The 18,465-nt window shown below is 38.8% G+C and overlaps 3 protein-coding genes across 3 annotated transcripts; all 3 read right to left on the bottom strand.

The window, feature by feature from the left end:
• Positions 1 to 521: 521 nt before the first annotated feature.
• Positions 522 to 6,253, bottom strand: fam76b (family with sequence similarity 76 member B). The gene is made up of 10 exons (XM_015042050.1): positions 5,699 to 6,253; positions 4,704 to 4,768; positions 4,563 to 4,617; positions 4,281 to 4,436; positions 3,989 to 4,188; positions 3,199 to 3,249; positions 3,027 to 3,104; positions 2,752 to 2,887; positions 2,528 to 2,629; positions 522 to 1,644 (listed from the first exon to the last, which is right to left on the bottom strand). The coding sequence occupies exons 1-10, from the start codon at positions 5,783 to 5,785 to the stop codon at positions 1,555 to 1,557; spliced, it is 1,020 nt and encodes a 339-aa protein (XP_014897536.1). The 5' UTR covers positions 5,786 to 6,253; the 3' UTR covers positions 522 to 1,554.
• A 972-nt stretch (positions 6,254 to 7,225) lies between these two features.
• On the bottom strand, positions 7,226 to 14,715 carry mtmr2 (myotubularin related protein 2). Its single transcript, XM_015042048.1, has 17 exons — positions 14,453 to 14,715; positions 13,359 to 13,461; positions 13,238 to 13,261; positions 12,988 to 13,054; positions 12,750 to 12,844; positions 12,563 to 12,667; positions 12,346 to 12,450; positions 12,185 to 12,268; positions 11,964 to 12,113; positions 11,699 to 11,887; positions 11,070 to 11,255; positions 10,777 to 10,983; positions 10,590 to 10,682; positions 10,383 to 10,496; positions 8,805 to 8,981; positions 8,601 to 8,717; positions 7,226 to 8,505 (listed from the first exon to the last, which is right to left on the bottom strand). The coding sequence occupies exons 1-17, from the start codon at positions 14,527 to 14,529 to the stop codon at positions 8,443 to 8,445; spliced, it is 1,956 nt and encodes a 651-aa protein (XP_014897534.1). The 5' UTR covers positions 14,530 to 14,715; the 3' UTR covers positions 7,226 to 8,442.
• A 485-nt stretch (positions 14,716 to 15,200) lies between these two features.
• cwc15 (CWC15 spliceosome associated protein homolog) lies at positions 15,201 to 17,734 on the bottom strand. Its single transcript, XM_015042047.1, has 7 exons — positions 17,641 to 17,734; positions 17,104 to 17,245; positions 16,689 to 16,801; positions 16,471 to 16,574; positions 15,871 to 15,981; positions 15,604 to 15,731; positions 15,201 to 15,518 (listed from the first exon to the last, which is right to left on the bottom strand). The coding sequence occupies exons 2-7, from the start codon at positions 17,232 to 17,234 to the stop codon at positions 15,389 to 15,391; spliced, it is 717 nt and encodes a 238-aa protein (XP_014897533.1). The 5' UTR covers positions 17,235 to 17,245; positions 17,641 to 17,734; the 3' UTR covers positions 15,201 to 15,388.
• Positions 17,735 to 18,465: the final 731 nt, after the last annotated feature.

The following is an 18,465-nucleotide window of genomic DNA, read 5'->3' as shown; positions in this document are numbered from 1 at the left end:
TGGTATTCTTGGAAACATTGTCCGTTTGTGCCCAATTTTTAACCTTCTGCAATCAGTTTTAGGTTGATTTTCGAGAAATGGCTTCTGCCTCTCTGAGTGGCGGTGGAGGACTAGCTCAGTGACACCCTTACCAGCATCTTTACAAGACTTTTGCTTTTGTTCTGGGGTCAGTATGCTTTTCAAACTTAACATGTTCATCTCTGGACCACAGAACTGTCTTCTTCCCAAACGATAACACCTATTTGTCATATGGTATATGAAGCATGGTTAACAAAGCGTTTCTAAAGGTTTTGAGTAGATACTGTTATCAAAAATGCTTCAACTTAATTTATTTTATATACATTTTAGGTGTAAATATCTGTACACCTCTAAATAATTTGAAATGTCAGGTATAGTCGTACAAATCATAAAAAAATGACTGTTTTAAATCCAACTGTCATCGGATAGCTTCATATTATCTATGAAGTTAGATAGCTAATAGAAAGTTAGCTAGCTAATGATCAAGAAAACAAGCATACAGCAACAGTTTAGCCAGTTTAATAGTTTCAAACACTTGAGTTTGAAAAAAGTACAAAAGTGATCCTGAACGCCACAGTATGAAACCAACCCAGTAATGTAGGGTGATAGGTGTGTTCCTTTAAAAAGCATTTTCTACAGACAAGTGTATTTCAACTGGCCATACTATACACATAATGTACTCACTAAAACAGATAGAAGCAATGGTTTAAATACAATGGCTGAGCCCAGAAATACATTTAAAAGTTATCCTTAAAAAAAAAAAGTAATTAAAAATAAAGAGGAGAAAGAAGTCTCACCACAACATCATTCTGGTCTCTGGCAGTAAAATCATGCAGTGTTACAACTGTTCCAGTACAGAGGACCAGTAAAGCACTACAGCTGTCACACAGTGAGAAAATGGGAGACCAAAAGGCCTCAGACAGCCATTCAGAGCGCTCACTGGTTGTTTTTCTTAGACAGTCCAGGGAGTTCTCTGCTGTTTGACGGTCACCCAGTCGGCATTTGCATACATTGTAAAGTTTCACATAATTTCTGTTAATGAGAGCTCATCTTGCATCCACTTAGAAAAATATAACTGATGATTGCTATTGAAGAAACCCCCAGAATGTGGGCTATTGTCCCAGTATGCTGAGGAAAAACAAAACAACAACAAAAAAAACCCGCTAAGAAATACAGCTGAATAAATAAATGCATGACATCTATAAAATCAAGAGTCACCAGAATGCTCTCCACATTAGCACACCAAGCTTGTTTTGTTTTGGCCCGGCAGTGTTAGAAACAAGGGCTTCATCCTCCACGGCATCTAAAGTCGAAGCCCTCGAGGCAATTGTTGCCACGACACACCTAAAATACGCTGCTTTTTAGAGAATGGTTTCTTGAATGCAACAGCTGGTTTCCTTTTACAGCATGGCTTCTGGCTTCGGCATCGCAGGAAGCAATCAAAGTAGATGGCAATGAGGAAACACAGGAGGGAGACTCTCACAGTGTTGCGAGAATGAAGCCGCTCTTTGTCGTTAGCCGCAGACCGGCCTATTGTTAGGGCAACAGCAGTGAGCTTCCTGTCCGGTCAAACTTTTTGCCCTTCGAGAGGGCGGCCACTTGTTTCATCAGCTCCCTGTTCTTGGACTGTGGAAAGACACAAACAGTGAAATCAGAGTGGATACATTTCTTTCCAAATCTGGATGTGACTCAAATGTGATGTGCAAATTCAGTTATAAGAACAAACTGCTCATTGCTTTCCTCATTGTATTCATAAAAAATATATTGTCAACAATAATTTAACGATGTATCGCAACACGTACAAGTCGGCTCTGATAAAGACAATTAAATAATTTTGCATTCCATAAATCTGTCAAAGTTTGGGAATCCAGATAATTTTCTACTTCCTTAGTGTTTTGTTGAATTTAAGTTTACCTCCATCAAAAAGCTAAACTTTGTTTGCATTTTGTCTGGTCAAATTTCTATGGAAAACTAAAACCTGATCACTGTGTCCAACCCTAACAACATTCAGATTTTTATTTTATATTAAATAATGCAATCTGATAGATAGTGACAGTAATAAGATTTATGTTATCCAACTGATGAGAAGAATTTCAAACTATGTTTCTTCACCTCTTCCTCCCCTCCAAGTCTGATCTGGTGTAAACATCACTCCCTCACAGACAAAAAAAAAAGTTTTTTTATAAAAACTAATAAAGTACAGCTGAATTTTTAAACTATTAATGCCTATAATCTATGATAAAATGACAAAAAAAACCTTAGACATTTGTCAAAGTGTGAGAATAAAGGGCAACACAATGTTGAAAATGTAAACCCCTTTGTTGCACATGTGGATTTGAGACGCAAAGCTTAAAAATCATGTACACCAGCAAGTTGGTAACTGTACTGAGTTCTGAGTTCAGCTACTAAAAACCATGTTCCAAGTTTTCTTGGAACATGTTAAAAACAACCAAAACAGCAGCCTAAGATCAAATCATTCCAGAGCGCGGTCGTACACCAACTACCCCACCTGCTGCTGCTCCATGGCCTCTTTGTGTGATTTCTCCATTTGGTTCATCTTAACTCTCATATTTGACTCCTGGTACTGAAAGTCTGCTTTAAGCTCTGTGAGCTAGAGGGGGGAAAAAAATGCAACATTTAATTAGCAGATAAAAAAAAAAAAAAAAGAGAGCAGAAACTCAGAGCTTTGACTGAATAATTAGTGCTGGAGTTCATCTATGGAAGACGACTCACCTTTCGATCCTTCTCCAGGATGGTCTGATCCCTCTGCTGAAGAAGCCTCTTTAGCGACATAACTTCCTCTTTCAGCTGGCTGATGAGAATGAAGTTGTCTGTTCCACCAGAGTCCATGGACTGGGTGATTGAACTACTGTTGGGATGAACAAGCAAACAAATAATAAATAATAATAATAATAATAATAATAATAATAATAAAAAAAGCTCCTGAACATGTGGGACAAATATTATGCAGCTATAAAGTCGAGCTTAAATGACAATGCTGGGGCTACCTGTCCCCGTTGGATGGCTTCAGCTCCAGTTTTGGTTTCTTCTTTGGAGTCTCCTTCTGGATTGAAGACGATTTATGGCTGCAAAAGAAAAGCAAGGAGGAAAACTAAACTGTGAATATTTAAACATTATTTTAATGGCTGTTGTATAAACTTAAACTTGAAGTTGCTGTACCTCTGTTTCCACAGTCCCGGCTCCTGTTCAGGACTCAAGCTCCCACTCAGTCTGTGAAAGATGGGTAAACTTAGCAAACTGCACTTCATGGTATAAACATTTTACTCCAACTATAGTAAGAGAACAATTTTCAGACAAAAAATACTGACGATGGCTGAAAGTTAGCCATTTTCAGGACTGGCGAGATGTCTTAAAGTGAAGCACAGATATGTAAAAAAAAAAAAAAAAACCTATTTAAAAGAAAACGTTCTGCCATTAATTCAGGTTGAAAGTGAATAAGTAAAAAATAAAAATCTAAAGCAGATAACAGGAAGTCTACAACAAAGTTGCTTTAATTTTTCAATTGAGGTTTTCAACAGCTGTCATGAAGCATGCCGGTTTTGGAAAAGCATCATAGTTAAGATAAAGATCTACATTTGCTAGCAAATACACAAAGAGATTGGAAGGCTAGCCACGCTAATCTCTAACATAATATGAATTACTGCCTTATAATTTTGTTTTTGTCTCTGTATTCATTGTATTTACATTAAAATATTAGTAAATCTGTTTTCAAGTCCACACTCTCTCAAACAAAGTGGTGCAACATCGACTCTGGTCTTCATAAGTACTGAAGAAAGACCAGAAAATAACACTGTTTTAAATGCTATTCTTATTTTTCCCTAAGTTTGGGGAGAAATCAGAATCACACACAATCGAAATCTTGCAGGTGAAAACATTTGCGAGGACTGGACACAAAGTTCAGATTGGTGAATCTCTACTGACTGGAAGCGACAACTTGTGGCAGACATACTTGTGGTGGGAGCTGCTGTGTCTGTGCTGGTGGTGCTGGTGGTGGTGGTGATGATGGTGGTGATGCGATCTGGAGTGGTGGTCTTTCTCGTTCAGGGATGAGGAGTTGGAGGAGCCGAAGCCCTTCCTCTGTTCTTTAGTCTTCTGCAGGACGCGGCGGTAGGACAGCGTGCAGAGCCAGCACAGCAGCTTGCCGTCCACCTGTAGCGCAAGCAAGAGAGAGCAGGCGGTGAGACTCCGCCCGTGACGAACGTGCCGCAAGCTCAAGACTGGATATCTGCTCTGGTTTTCACCTTTCTTCTGCCTTCCTCCTTGCGGTCGAAAGCGCACTGCTGCTTGCACTGTTCGCAGGTCTGTGGGGGTCCATATTTCTTCTCCGAGTTAGTACACCGCTGGCATTTTGTCCCGATGAAAGCTGCAATTATGTTACAATACTGGCAGGGTTTGGGCTGCAAAAACAGATGAAGAAGAACTTTTGAAAACAGGATGTGGACACGAAACAGTCACAGGCAATTTCAGATGGTTTGGGAGCACTAATTTGTGTGAAAACTAATTTGTAAGATTCTACTACTCACCGTTCCGAACTGTTTGACGTTCTGGGCACATTTCTTGCAAATTGTATTTGTTTTACTGTAGAGGAACAAACAGAGTTTGAATCCACAAAAAATAAAAAATCCCAAATAAGACATAATAGAAAATAGTGGAGCCCTTCTCACCTCTCCTGCTGAAACTCAGATCTGCAGTATGTACACTTCACTATTGGGTGTGCAATACGACACTCCTGCAAAAGAAAGAAAAAATAAGTACAGAAGCCTCCAGTTATTGGCACACTTGGTATAAATACATGTAAAAAGCTTTAAAATAAATTCAGATTGTTTTTATGTCGAGATGCATTTATATTTTCAATCTGATGGAGAATGTCTCATAGATTCTTGATTGTATCCATTTTCTTATTTATTAATCCAGATCGACAAGTCAACCTTAGATGAATGGCATGCTCTCTTGTTTTCCCCATTTTGGAGAATTGCAAGGAGGCACAGAGTTTTTAATTTAACTTTTTTTAAACGTGAGATTCTGCTAACGCACATTACAATATAAATTTATTTTATTTAACATCTGTACCGGGAATGCCAATATTTTTTATCTCATACACAGTTAATTTCCCCCTCCCTTTTTTCTTTTGTGACTCATTATCACAGGAGAAATTGTTTACTTGTTTTAAGTTGGCATCCTTCAACTTTATAAAGACAGTATGGCAGTCAATTAATGATTTAATTCAGTTAGAAACTTTAAGAGCAGTTAATTCAGAGGTGATTAGGGGACTTTTTTCTTCTTTTTTTTTTAGTCTGAAACATTAATTTGTAGAAGCTAATTAAGGGCATGTGGAAATTATAAGGCTTAAATGTGACTTAAAAGGCCTTTAATTATCAGCTGTACCACCATACAAGCAACACCACAGGAGCAACACGTCTGAATAATATGTACAGTAAGTGACCAGTATAACAAGTGTTCAGCAGGTCAGGGTGTGGTAACACCGCTATTAAATCTACAATAAAATGAACATTACGTTCATGTGGACGTTTTCCAACTTGTTACATAATCTGAGCCCTTGCTAAATCTCTCCAAGGTGGCCACAACCAAACAATCCGCACACAACTACACTCCTAAGGTCGTGATTGTTTGGGTCGTCCTCCCTCTCATGCTCTCCAACCTTGCAAAGCTGCTGGCCCTGCGACAGCTCCTCGAAGGGGTACCGCTGGTTACACTTCGTGCAGGCGTACAGAGCCGACGTTGCCATTCTCGCCCCAACCTGAGCAGTCGTCCGACCTAGCCGAGGAACACCGAGGTCCAGCTGCGAACCGAACGGATTAGCCGCGCTGTTTTCACCGTCAGAGCCGCTCGCTGTTGCTCAACTGAGAGCTGGGGAAAAACACACCGCGTTGGCATCCAGCGCTGGCCGACGCTAGCCCGCTCGGCTACGTAGCGCAGGGCAAATACAGAAATAGCTCAGCTGGAGGGAGCGAGCGGCGAAGAACAATAAAGTCCTGATCTCCAGGCTCTCTCGCTGCGTCGTCCCGCCGCAATGGCTTCTCCTTGGCTTTTAATAGCGTCGCCTCGGAATTAATCCTCATCAACAATGAACTCCGCGGGGCTCAAGTTTCTGCTGTTCTCGCCGAGAAATGTATTTTCCTTGTCTCTTTTTGTGTCATGTAACCGGAAGAGGCCGACAGCTCCCGAAGAAGGAAGGAAACCTATCGCGACACAACATCCGTCCGCGGGATTTGCAGTTTGAAATTAGCTCAGCCAATCAGGGGCCCGCACAAATGTTAACAGTTTTCAATATCCACTACACTTGCGTTAACAGCAAGTTGGCTTGAGTATTTTAAAACGCTTTAAGGTGTTTATATGACTGGAAGCCGTTTTGCAAGCAAAAAAGTGATAACACGGAGGCACCGCTGGATATTATAAATACATTTCAATTTAACCTGAATCTGAAGTTATCCATTCAGGGGAATCCTGGCAAGTTCCAACCATAGTTAAATGTATTTCTTTGTGATTGTATGTGACCAATAAAAACAGAAAAGTGTGGTGAACATTTTATACCCCTAATAAAATCCAATGGGTAACACTTTATTTGAAGGGGGCTGAATAAGACTGTCATGACACTGTCATAAACATGACATAACACCTGTTATGAACATGAATAAGTCTTCATGAATATTTATGACTGTTGTCATAAAGCGTCATTCGGTAAATTATGACACTTTTAATACAAAGTTGACATTATTCGAAATGTCTTTGTTATGACAACTTGACATTAACCAGGAAATCATTACTGTTTAAACTTTACCTTTAATAACATAAAGTTACCTAATTTTTAAAGTACAATCAGTAATACTTCTATAACAAATTTATATATTTGTATATTGGTTAATGTCAAATAAAGTGTTACCATCCAATGTTCCTCAAGAGTTTTGCGAGAGGTCATTAGTGATTAAACAGCATCATGAAAACCAAGTAACACTGCAGACAGATCAGGGAGAAAGTTGGTGTAAAGTTTACAACAATATCCCAACCTTTGCATATCTCACTGGTCACCGTTTAATCTTCAGAAAATCAAAACACGTGCATAAACTGTATGACACAACTACTCACCTACCAATTTAATTATGTAATTATGTGCCAATCTAAAGAATTCAACATTATCCACTCACAAACATTAAAAATGACTCCACAGTGTCCCTTTTTATTAAATAGTTTAATACGGTTTGACATCTGACAGTACACTTGACAATGCAGGAAACAGACGAATAAAGGTAGGGAGCACAGCATAAGGAATGGTGTGGAAGTTTATGACTAATAGTTCTACATTTTAAAGGAACAATATCAGTGACAGAGATGTACACAGAGAAAGATGTAGTGGAATAATAATTAAAGAACAATTAGTTTGTTAGTGGGGATTAGATATTTAAAAGCTACAATGTAGAAACATAACATCAGAGTTCCCACCAATAGAGTCAACCTTTCTTCTTTTTTTTTTCTTTTTTTTACCATGAAAGGCACTTTTTATAAACTAGAAATCATTACTGCTAGTGCTATTAGGTTAGTTACCAAACATTTCAACAGCTTACATATGAGGAAAACATCATGAGGCTGATTAGTGTTTCATGCAAGTGTTTTTATCATCATTGTGCACATTTGAGTTTTTACTCTTGATTTGTACGAAAGGCACAGATTCTAATTATTACACTACATTTAATAACCAAAACAAACCCAAATTATTGCATATCCATTGCAACTTACTGATATCACCCAAAAAAAATTAGATTATGAGACTAAGAGAAAGAGGAAGCTTAGAGTTCATAACAAGTCCATAGTACAGGATAATAAATAATGTTAGCTTCTTAGAGAAATTAAACTTACAAAAGTTGAATTGCTCAGTAAAAGGAATGTCATACGTAGTATCCCTTCTCAAATTAAAACAGATATTTGGTCGCAACAGTCCAACAGGATTGATTTATGAAGACAAAGCAAGTGTTAAAAATGTTAGCATCATTTCTCTTTAGTTATTGGTTGAAACACATATGTACAAACTCAAAGAACACTTGGGTTTTCTTCTGGTTTTTTTGCAGCACTATTTGTTTACAAATTGTGCTGTTGTGCTTTGAAATGAACATGAAGTGGTGGAGTGAGTGTTCCTATGAAGCATAAGGCATAAAAAAAATAACCAAAATGATAACTAGTGTAATTAAAACAAACACTGATTGTGGGTGGGTTAACAGGCATTAAAGTTCTTCTTTATTTTATTCTTTTTACATGCCCTCCTACCTCACAGGACTAGTATTTTATATATGGCTGCAGTCCAGTGATCTCCAACGTAAACACACTCTACCCGAATAGTCACACATCTCTGCCTGTTGTGGTGGTGGTGCATTCGTCCCCTAAAGAGGCGGATCAACACAGAGGCTCTTCTTGGATCCAGTTATGACACTGATTCCTAGTTTTCCAATGTTCTCCCTGGCATAAAAAAAAACACTTTCACGCTTTCATAAAGACATTGAGTGTCAAACAAAGGTTTGCACGGGAGTGATGGAGCGAGTGGGTGAGCCTGCCCTCTCCGAAGACGATGAAGCAGAGCGGTTCGTCACCTCCCTCTGGAGCTCGTTCACTCTCTTCTGAAGCTCGGCTCGCTTCGCCAGCAGCTCTTTGTGGCGCTGGTGAATAGGTTCCTTGTCGAAGATGGACAAAAGAAGCCTACATTTTCAGCTTTGGAGCACTTGAGAAACAACTAACAGAGAGAAGATTTCATGATATACCTGCGGTTTCATGCGAGGGTTCCAGCGGATGTAGTAGCCAGACCAAAGCTCCAGGTGGCGCAAGCTGATAACGGGGAACAGCACCTGGTTTGAGTAGTTCACATACATTGGATTGGTGAACTCCTCCAGCTGGCTGTTAATGTAGGACCACACCGAGACCGTCCTCTTGGGAATCTCCTTTAAGTTAAGAAGAAAAAACAACCGCATTAATGTTTCTGCATCATCTTGACTGTTTTTATTATTTGTTTAAAAGATCCTGTCCCCGTCACACTATTGTGAATCCGCGTTATGATTCTATAAAAAAAAATATACGTGAATTTGCTGAAAGCTTCCAACTTAATAAAACTACTTTATTTACAATTTATTTAAATGCGTAGGTTTTGGACAGGTTGCATGTGCATATAATATAATTCACTTTAAAGTCAACTAAAAACAATCAGAATCTGTTTTATTCTCCAAGTTTGTGTGCAAAAACAAGAAATCTGCCTACAAGTCTGCTTTGTTCTCCATGGAAACATCTTAAATATGAACGTTTAAGAAGTGAAATCTTGTTTATCTTTTTACTATTGACCTTTTTATGTGTATGGAATAGATATATGATGATGACGTAAAGCTTTTATCTAAACCAGTGGATTGTCCCCCCCTCCCACTTTCTCTTAACCTGGTTTTGCTGCCACTTGCGTCACTTCTTCCTTTTGTATTATTTCCCACCATTTTCTGTCAATGTCAGCATCTCAACCACAAAGAAATATACATAAAGCAGTTAGAGATGCTGACAGCAATTCGATATATTGCACAGTTCCAATTTGCAGGTACAGCAGAGATACAGCCTGCTGAATGCTGGCAACTTCTAGCTTTTTTCTCTGACCATTGTAAAGTAAAACATGGGCTCAAAAATAACCATGATATAATTTAAGAAGGTCAACTGTAATATCAATGAGCTTTGACAATGGATGCAATGACCGAAGGAGGTTCAATCGACCGTTTTCCAGTTAAAAATGTCACTCATCGTAATTTGTGACAACTAAGGCGGGAAAATATGTAAAAAGGATCCCTTTTATAGAGACTTAAGCCACATTGAATTACAGTTTAAGTGAGTAATAAAAGCAAAGGAGGATTACAAAGATGTAAAAACGGTGGCAAAGGCCAGGTGATAATAGTTAACATGCTAATTGGGGAATGATGCGCGTAAAGTGGAGACTAAATTTAGTTTAGAATGTTGAGGAGGTGAACTCTAATCCCGAGTTTGCACTGATCTCAACTAATACATTTTTTACAACTCGGAGGTTTGAATTTTGCGAAAAGCATTGAACTTTAATCCCACACAAGAAGCATAGAGAAAAACTGAGAAAAAAAGGCCTTACTCTCTCCTAACACAATACAATCTGAACATTTTACACTTTTCACCCCCAAAAACATTCATACAAATATATTGAGCAACACACACAAATACAACAGGATTTGATGTTTCACAAAATGTGAAGCGTGTTTTTAGATTTCATAATATATGTGGCAAGGAGTGTGACAGCAACGTCTAGCAGTAAAAGTGACTAAATGCAGAATCAAAAGGGCCCTTACTTCCTTCAACCTTTGCTGTTCACTGTTGCACAGGAATGTCCCAAACAGGCAGCTGTAGAGATGATCCAGGATTGTTACCAGGAAGTATTCGTTAAACTCAAAAGCTGCAGGAAACTTCAATAGTAAAAAAAAAAAAAAGATACATATTATCTTCCAAGCGTCACTTTCTCCACACAGAAATGTCTCGCACGGTCATCCTTCACTTACCTGTCGAGTCAACTGCCACACACAGTCAATGAACTGGATAAAGACAGGTGAGCGGTCTGCATCGCTGTGGTTTTTATCGCCGTGACCGATACGCTGACAAACCCACGATGAGGAAAGTCGGTTATGTATTTTTAAACTACAACATACAAATTTCATTTTTTTAAGGGAGAAAAACATTTCAGTTTACCTGCTGGAAGCGATGTCCAAAACTCAGCCACTCTTTCTCGAGCAGCACTTCGAAGCCGCGGATGGTTCTGTAGTAACCATCCAGCATAAGCAGGGACAGAGAGGTGAGCTGGGCGGTCCGGTCCCAGCCGTCGCTGCAGTGGACCACCACGGACGTTTTCCCAGACTCCACCTTGTCCGCGATCCTCAGCGCTCCGGCCAGGATCAGCTGGAAACACGCCAGCAGAAAAATGAACACAAAGTAGCTAAGAAATGTCATGCGGGTGGCTCGTTTTTGTAGTTAATCCTGCCCACCTTGATGTGTTCGAGCCAGTGAGTGGATTCCAGGTTGGACAGCCAATGGGAGTCCTCGATGTTGGGGTAAACTAAGTCTTTGAGTTTGCGCAGCGACTCCCGCATGACGTGGATGTTGTGGATGTCCAAGAACACGAGCTCGGCGTTCTGATATGCGTCCTCACTTTCATATCCACCGCCTTTCATCTGCAGAGAGGAAGCGAGGAAAAAAAGGTTTTTCCCCCCCCCCTAGCTTTTAACAATCGATTCAAGCTTCATTAAAAACATGGAATCTTTGTGCGTAGCAGAGATTAAAAATAGCAAAAGAACAGATTTTCTCACATTAAAAGGTGATATTTTCAGTTTGCAGTGTAGAAATGAAAACACAATAAAAGGCAATTATTTTAAGACTTTTCACACAGGAGTATAATGTATGTCCACATAATCTTTTCTGCTAATGAAAGAGTGCATGAAATCACTTTTGATCTGCTTAGGAGCTGATAAAATTACTCTCTCGATATAAAAACAGTCATACCTCTAAATTCATACTGCCATTTTTGTAATAGGTTTTGCTTATTTCTAGCAGCTCTAATTATATCCTTCTATAAAATTCAAGTAAAAGCTGCTTTTTAAAGATTCATAATATCGACCTTGTTGGCAGCGGCGTTGACGCTCGGTCTGGCATCGAAAATGAAAAGCTTATGGGACTGAGCATTGGCATCCATGATCGCCTGCAGGTATTTCTCATCCTCCTTGCTGCGCTTCCCGTTCACTCCGACCGTCGGCTGGCTGCAGCGCGTCACTGTGGCCTGGCTCTCCGGGTGGATCCATGACAGCACCTGCCACATGAAGGTCAGGAGAACATCGGCACCGTCGGCGAGACGAAGTCGCGGACGTTCGGGATGGATTACTCACAGGTATCCTGCCTTTCGCTCTAAAAGCTGCCACTCTCTTCAGCTCTTCGTCTGGTATGTTGACCGGAACCACCAGAGTGGATGGGTATGTGTCGCAGAGCTCAAAGTGGTCGTTTACCTTCGTTATCCTCCAGCTTTCATTGGGTATACCCTGAGAACGAAAAAAAAACATCTGTAAGAATGATCCAGCAAAACATGAAAGCTCGGTGCTCCTGGAATTACCTGTCTTTTATACTCCGATATGGGATCGTACACCTTCCATCCGTTTTCAGGAAAAACTTGCCCGTATTCAAAGGCAAAGATTTGCTGTGTAGTGAGGAGGAGAAATGAAGCGGTTGTGCTGCGTCAATGCATCAGCAGCCGTGAGTTGGAGAGCGACTCACCAGTCCGTTGGAAACAGGAAATGCAAATTTCATGAGAACTTCAAAAATTGACTTCTTGAGAGTGTCATCCACCTGCTTGTGTGAAAATCGCAGAATGCGCATGTCCTGCAAAGTAGCAAAAAAAAAATAATTAGCAACAGTAGAAATGTAGGTTTTAAATAAGTGACGTGTGATGAATCATCCAGTTTTCTCTAAGTATGAAACACCAGGTATTCACCTTGCAAACTACTCCATATGATGAGTCAGCACGGCTCGAAGTATTTCCAATTTTTTCCACTCGACTTACAACTCCGAGAGGCAAATCCAGCATAAACGCCGGATCCTAGATACGAGCAACAAAAGAACAAGAATTATTCTTCAAACTACTTAACAGCGTTTTCATCTTTAACATGGTCCACACGCACCTTGTCCATGGACTTAAAGAAAAGCCTGTAGTTGGTGACCATCACTGTTCCCCTCAGTGCTCCAGTGAAAGGACAGAAGTAGGTAATGTCAGGTGCTATTGGGGAAAAAAAACAAAACAAAAAAAAAAACAAGATTAAGCTCAATTATTCAAGAATTTTTTTTAAAGTAATTTTAAGATAATAGTTTACTTTCAGTGCTAGCCCTTTAAATCCCAAGCAAAAAAAGGAAATAAATTACCCATATCTTGCACAGTTTCGTTCGGAAGCAACTGTGGTTCTTCTTTATCTGAGTCCCTATGTGCCTTCTACAAAACATCCAACATGCAAAGCAGTCATTCCATCTCAAATATCCACAGATTTATAGAAATTTTTTAAAATACCCAAATAAATCATGGAGAACTAATGCAACGTTACGTTAACTTTACAAGTTTCACTCAGAGGTTTGAAAAGTTGCTGATTTTGGCTCAGAAACTTATACGATAACATACCTTGGCAGTGGCTTTGGGCTTCACCTGGGGGATGCATAAATGAGGAGAGTGATGCTTTAGTTATGAAAACTCATTTTTATCAAGCTGCAGAATATCAATGAGCTGCACGCAGGCAACTAACCCGGAGCTCAGGGGAAAACTCTGCAGATGTCGACACAGAGTCGGAGGACAAAACAGATGGAGGTTTGGCCTGGGCGGAGCGGTCGGAGCGAGAGGTGGAAGTGCTGAGAACGGATAAAACAAAAACAGAAGACGAGAAGATGATTTAATCTTTCTTCCTTTAACTTAGATTTATGTTTGACGATAAATTGCTGGCTGTATGAATGCAACCAGCCTTCTGCAGCTAATACCCCTTTTGCATCAGATTCATCGAGTTACTATAGATCTGTAGCGCACAGTTAAAAGCTTCTACACCCATACGAGTCTTTCACGTATTGTCACATAACCATGAACTTCAATTAATATTTTTGGATTGCTTTCCTGATCATGAAATTCAGTGTTATCTATTGTGATTAGTTTAAAAGTTCTTAAAAACATTTAACTGTATGTTTGTGCAATGCTGTTATTGTGAATTTATCAATGTCACTATAAATCAATAGTCTTATCAGGACAGGGAGAAATGTTCTGAGATAATACAATAAATGTCCATTTCTATCTAGCAAGTCAACTTTTCCTGTATTCTCAAACTAAGCCTGGTTTTGCTGGAGGTTTCTTCTTGCAAAAATCGAGCGGTTCCTTTCCACTGTCACTACATTATAATGTATTGAATTATAATTAGGATAATTTTGAACTTTATGTATTTGAATATAATGTACACGAAACTGAGCTGAATAAAAAAGCAGGTGGTATCACAGAATCCACAACGCCCATGTCTGTCTTACACACAGTTTTAATTTTAAATTAAATGTTTTACAGAGGTTTTATTGCTTCCATGAGCTTTTATATCAGACAACCAACTGAACTCAGAAACATTAAGAAGAACTGGCACATGCAAGCCAAGCTCTTGTCCTATTGCAATGACATCTGATCGTCTTGTGACAATTTAGGAAGCGGACTTAATTATTGGAGTTTAAACACTCGCTACTAAAATTACACCCATGACACTGGAGGACGGAAACATTAAACACGTTTAAGAAGCCCCTATATTCATTAGTGCATGAATTTTCAGACTTTTACCCACATTTAAAAGCAATAAGATGTGAAGGGTTTAGCTACCTGGACAATGAATCAACACTTGGCTGTCGGGAAGAGGGTTTCGAGCCCAAACTATCGACGCTGCCGCTCTTCTCCATCTTCTCCTGCTTCAAAAGTCTAAGTAAAGGGCAGGACGAGCTCCGAAAACGTGATGTAGACTGGAGTTTCCGCTGAACACCGCTTTTAAATGCTTACTCCCAGCATAGCGAATCCTCACAAACAAAAGGAAGCTGCCATTTTTTCCCAGAAGCCTCCCAATCCCTGTCACAAGCAGGACATTGTGAAGGATGGCGCCCTCTGCCGGTTGTCTGAGATATTAGCAGCCCACTTGATATTTAGATAACATGATTACAAAAAAATATTTTTATTTTATATAACTAGACAGAAATAAAAGGTTAAGGACACTCATTGAGAGATTGTATCAAACTTTTATAAATAATATGGTGAAGTTGTCACATTACAACTTTTTCTGGTAGTTTAATGATGATAGGTCATGAAATAATTTTTTTACAAATTAAAATTTGAAAAGTGTGGCATGCATTTAAATTATTCCCTCATTATTCAGATACCCCGAGCATATTGATTTTTTTTTATCAAGGAACATAATGTCTTTTTATAAAAAGACATAAAATTATTTCCTAAGGGAAAGATTTTAAATTTCACTTCCGTTTGACATTCAACAGAACTATATTTGAAGAGACATTTCACAGGAAACATACTGTGAGCCAAGTAATTGTTTATTGAAATAAAAAATAAACCACAGAAATAAATGTTAAATCACATTTTAAAATGTTTTCACAAAATTTAAACAAAGGATGCACCTCATTTATATACAGCCATTTACCTGTTAACTCTGCAAGGTCTAATGAATTTCAATGGCAGCAGATGCCATCTACCATTTGAGGGTTGTAGACCAAAGATGATACAAATGATCCAATAAAGTACAGAGCAAGTCTTTTACTTTACATATTTTTCCATAAACTTCTTGTGGAACTCTGAGCGCAGCGTATCGTTGACAAAGCGTTTCTCTTTCCGTGCCTCATCCACTCCTTTGGCACAATTTTTAAACACAACATCGTCGTCCCACCTAAAGAGATGATGCATGAGAAGGTTACTGGTGGTGATAAACAACACGCACACACACACAAATGTTTTCTGTCTGAGAAATGTACCTCCTTTTGACTCTAAATGTATTTTGAGCTTGGTTCTGTTGCTGCTGGCCGGCCAAGTTAATCAGGGGATTGCCACTCAAGATATTTTCCATTCGAATCCTCTCTTCTTCTGCCTTCTGCTCTCGCTCCTGAAGTGGAAAACAAACAATAAAATAAAATAAAATAAAGGAACTAAGCCCAAAGAGATGTCATTCAGCTCCTTTCTAACATTTAATGACTGTAAATCCATTTCAACAATAAGCAGAAACACGAGCGTTCAGTCGTTACTTTGCGTTCTTGCTCCTCAGCTCGCTCTTTCTTGATCTTGTCCAGTTCAGCCAGGAGGGCAGCAGTGTCATCATCATCACTGTCTTCCTCAGAGTCTTCATCTTCATCATCCTTAGAAGGATGAAGAGAGAATGAGAAAGGGAGTCCAATGAGAGTTTTAAACAGGACGTTTAAAGTTAGCAGTGAGGTTCACAAATATAACACCATTTATTGTTAAAGTGAACTTTGTTTATTGTCAGAAGAATTTTGATTTGTTGTGAAATCAATAAACTTCAAATCCCACAAACAACAAGTATTGTTAGGATTGTTTTTGCTATATTTTCAAGGGGTGATTACACAAGTAGTACAAAAAGTAACAAGACCTTCAAAACTATGATTTAATGCAGTTATGTTGTGCTGTTTATTGACAATTGTATGAGCAATGACCCATTGTAGCCCATTTAATAATCAGTAAGCTATCTTTAGTGAACTTTTGTTTTAGGAGAGCAGCTTTAACTAGACTGAGATACAAATATATTACCAAAGACGTCTAAATACGATTTATAATCAATTTTATTGGACAAATACAACAAAACATCAAGAGAAACTTTTCATACTTACGTCAGTCAGAGGGTCATCGGCATCAAGGTTTGCTGCTGGGATTTGATCCAGTCTGGGCCTCTTTGAAGATGATGAAGAGGATGATGATGAGGATGTGGTGTGTTCTGGAAAACACAAATACTAATAATTGATCCCGTGCATAAAAAAAACAATTGAATAATTAGGAACTGTATCAGAAATGTAGCCTAAGATTATTATTATTTTTTAAAAACAATAACCTCTGGGTCCCCTCTCTCTGGTCTTGTCACGGGAAACAACACGTTCCCTCTCCTCCAGCTCCCTGCGGAAGTCACGGGCACGCACCTCCTCGGGGGCATCCTGGGTGGGTTGCCTGAGCACCGGGCAGAATTTATTGTACAACAAAAGAAAAGAAAAAAAAACACCACCTAAAAATAACTTACGATGACACAAAGCAGTCTCTTTACTGTAACCTCCTCCAAATGAACACCCAACAGAGAAAGCAAATATTAGATCATTATCCCAGAGGATTTTGCTCTAGCTGTCATGATCGAGGGCATAAGTTGGGAGGTAGATGGACCGATGAATTCAGAGCTTTACCAGTCGATCTCCTTTGAAAAACCATAAAATCTACTCATGAAAATTTTAATTACCTCTTATATTCGATCTACAGACCTGTACTTGATCTTTGTATGACCTGGAAGATCTCGGCTGGAATACTGCTTGGAAAGAGCACTCAGATCTCCCTCTCCTTTCCCCCTGCCTCCTCTCGCAGGCTCAAACGTGGGTCTTGCAGCTGTAGTCATCTTGGACGGCTCTGTTTTATTAAAACGTAACACATTAAATAAATATCTGGTGGCAAAACAAGGTATTAGTTTTGTCTTAAAGTATTTCACATCATCGTTACAATATTCAACGCAACAAAAAAATCTGCATTGTTTGTTAGGATTAATCTAACTGTGATTAGACAATCCTACTAAATTATCAACAGACTTTAGAGACAAAGTTAGCATGTTAGCTAGAAATGCTAAAGACATACCTACAGGCTAACATGGTTCAACAACGCTTCTCTCGTGGACTGTGCATCATAAATGTTCCGCTCAAAGTGAGTGAAAGTATAATATTCTTTTAAATGGTAAGCTGTGTACATTTTTACTCTCTATATGAAACACATGGTTATAAAAAGGCTTTTTCCAAAGGGTGAATACTTACCAGGCTGCTAGCACACGACAAAAGACAGCTTCTCGAATCTGTGTGGCGTCATTTCCGGAATAAACATATAAAAAAAAGGGGAAAAGATGCGTTTATAGACCTCGGACAAAACATATATTTTGATCTTGGCACAAAATTGTATCATCATAACTTTGTGAAATATATTTGTATTTATAAACAATTTTATTTTTAAAATTTAAACGGGTGTCAACAGATAAAAACGAGCCACTTGTCTACTCCAATTTTTTTCTTTAGAAACACTTGCAGTGTTACGGAAGAGACGGTAGAGGGCAGGTATTAGCAGATAATGTATAAACCCTTAAACCTGTGTTGTCATTTACTGCCAAACTGTTTTTAGTGTTCGTATGTAAATGTTCGTCTGGCACAAAAGCTAAATTTTGAAAGATCGAGCCTAAAGAACCAAAACGTACTTGAATACTAAGACATAATCATTCTGCAATCCCAGAAAGCAGGTCTTTCTAGATCAAAATTTAATTCTTAGACGTACAGCACAAAAGCTGCCACTTATTTTGAGAAAACATAATTTATAATTAAATTGCTATTTGGGAATCTGAAATGCAATATAACTCTTCAATTGTTTTTTTCTCTTTTTTGACCGCCTTTGTAGTACCTCATAAAAAAAACAAACTTTATTTATTACGGTTTACATGTTTTCCCACTACAAAAGTTTCTAACTAATCTTTTACATTTGTTGAGCTGAACATGTGTTTCTGGCTGTGCAGTTTATCAGGGGAGGGTTTTCCATGACTATGACAAGATGGTTTAGACAATGTGGATCCCAGGAAAATGTAAATTATTCTTTAT

This window comes from Poecilia latipinna, unplaced genomic scaffold, assembly GCF_001443285.1.
Source record: "Poecilia latipinna isolate Pla-1442-1.1 unplaced genomic scaffold, P_latipinna-1.0 Scaffold576, whole genome shotgun sequence".
Classification (NCBI taxonomy): Eukaryota; Metazoa; Chordata; class Actinopteri; order Cyprinodontiformes; family Poeciliidae; genus Poecilia; species Poecilia latipinna.
The sequence above is the reverse complement of the archived record's forward strand: the minus strand, read 5'-3'. Positions and strand labels throughout refer to the sequence as shown.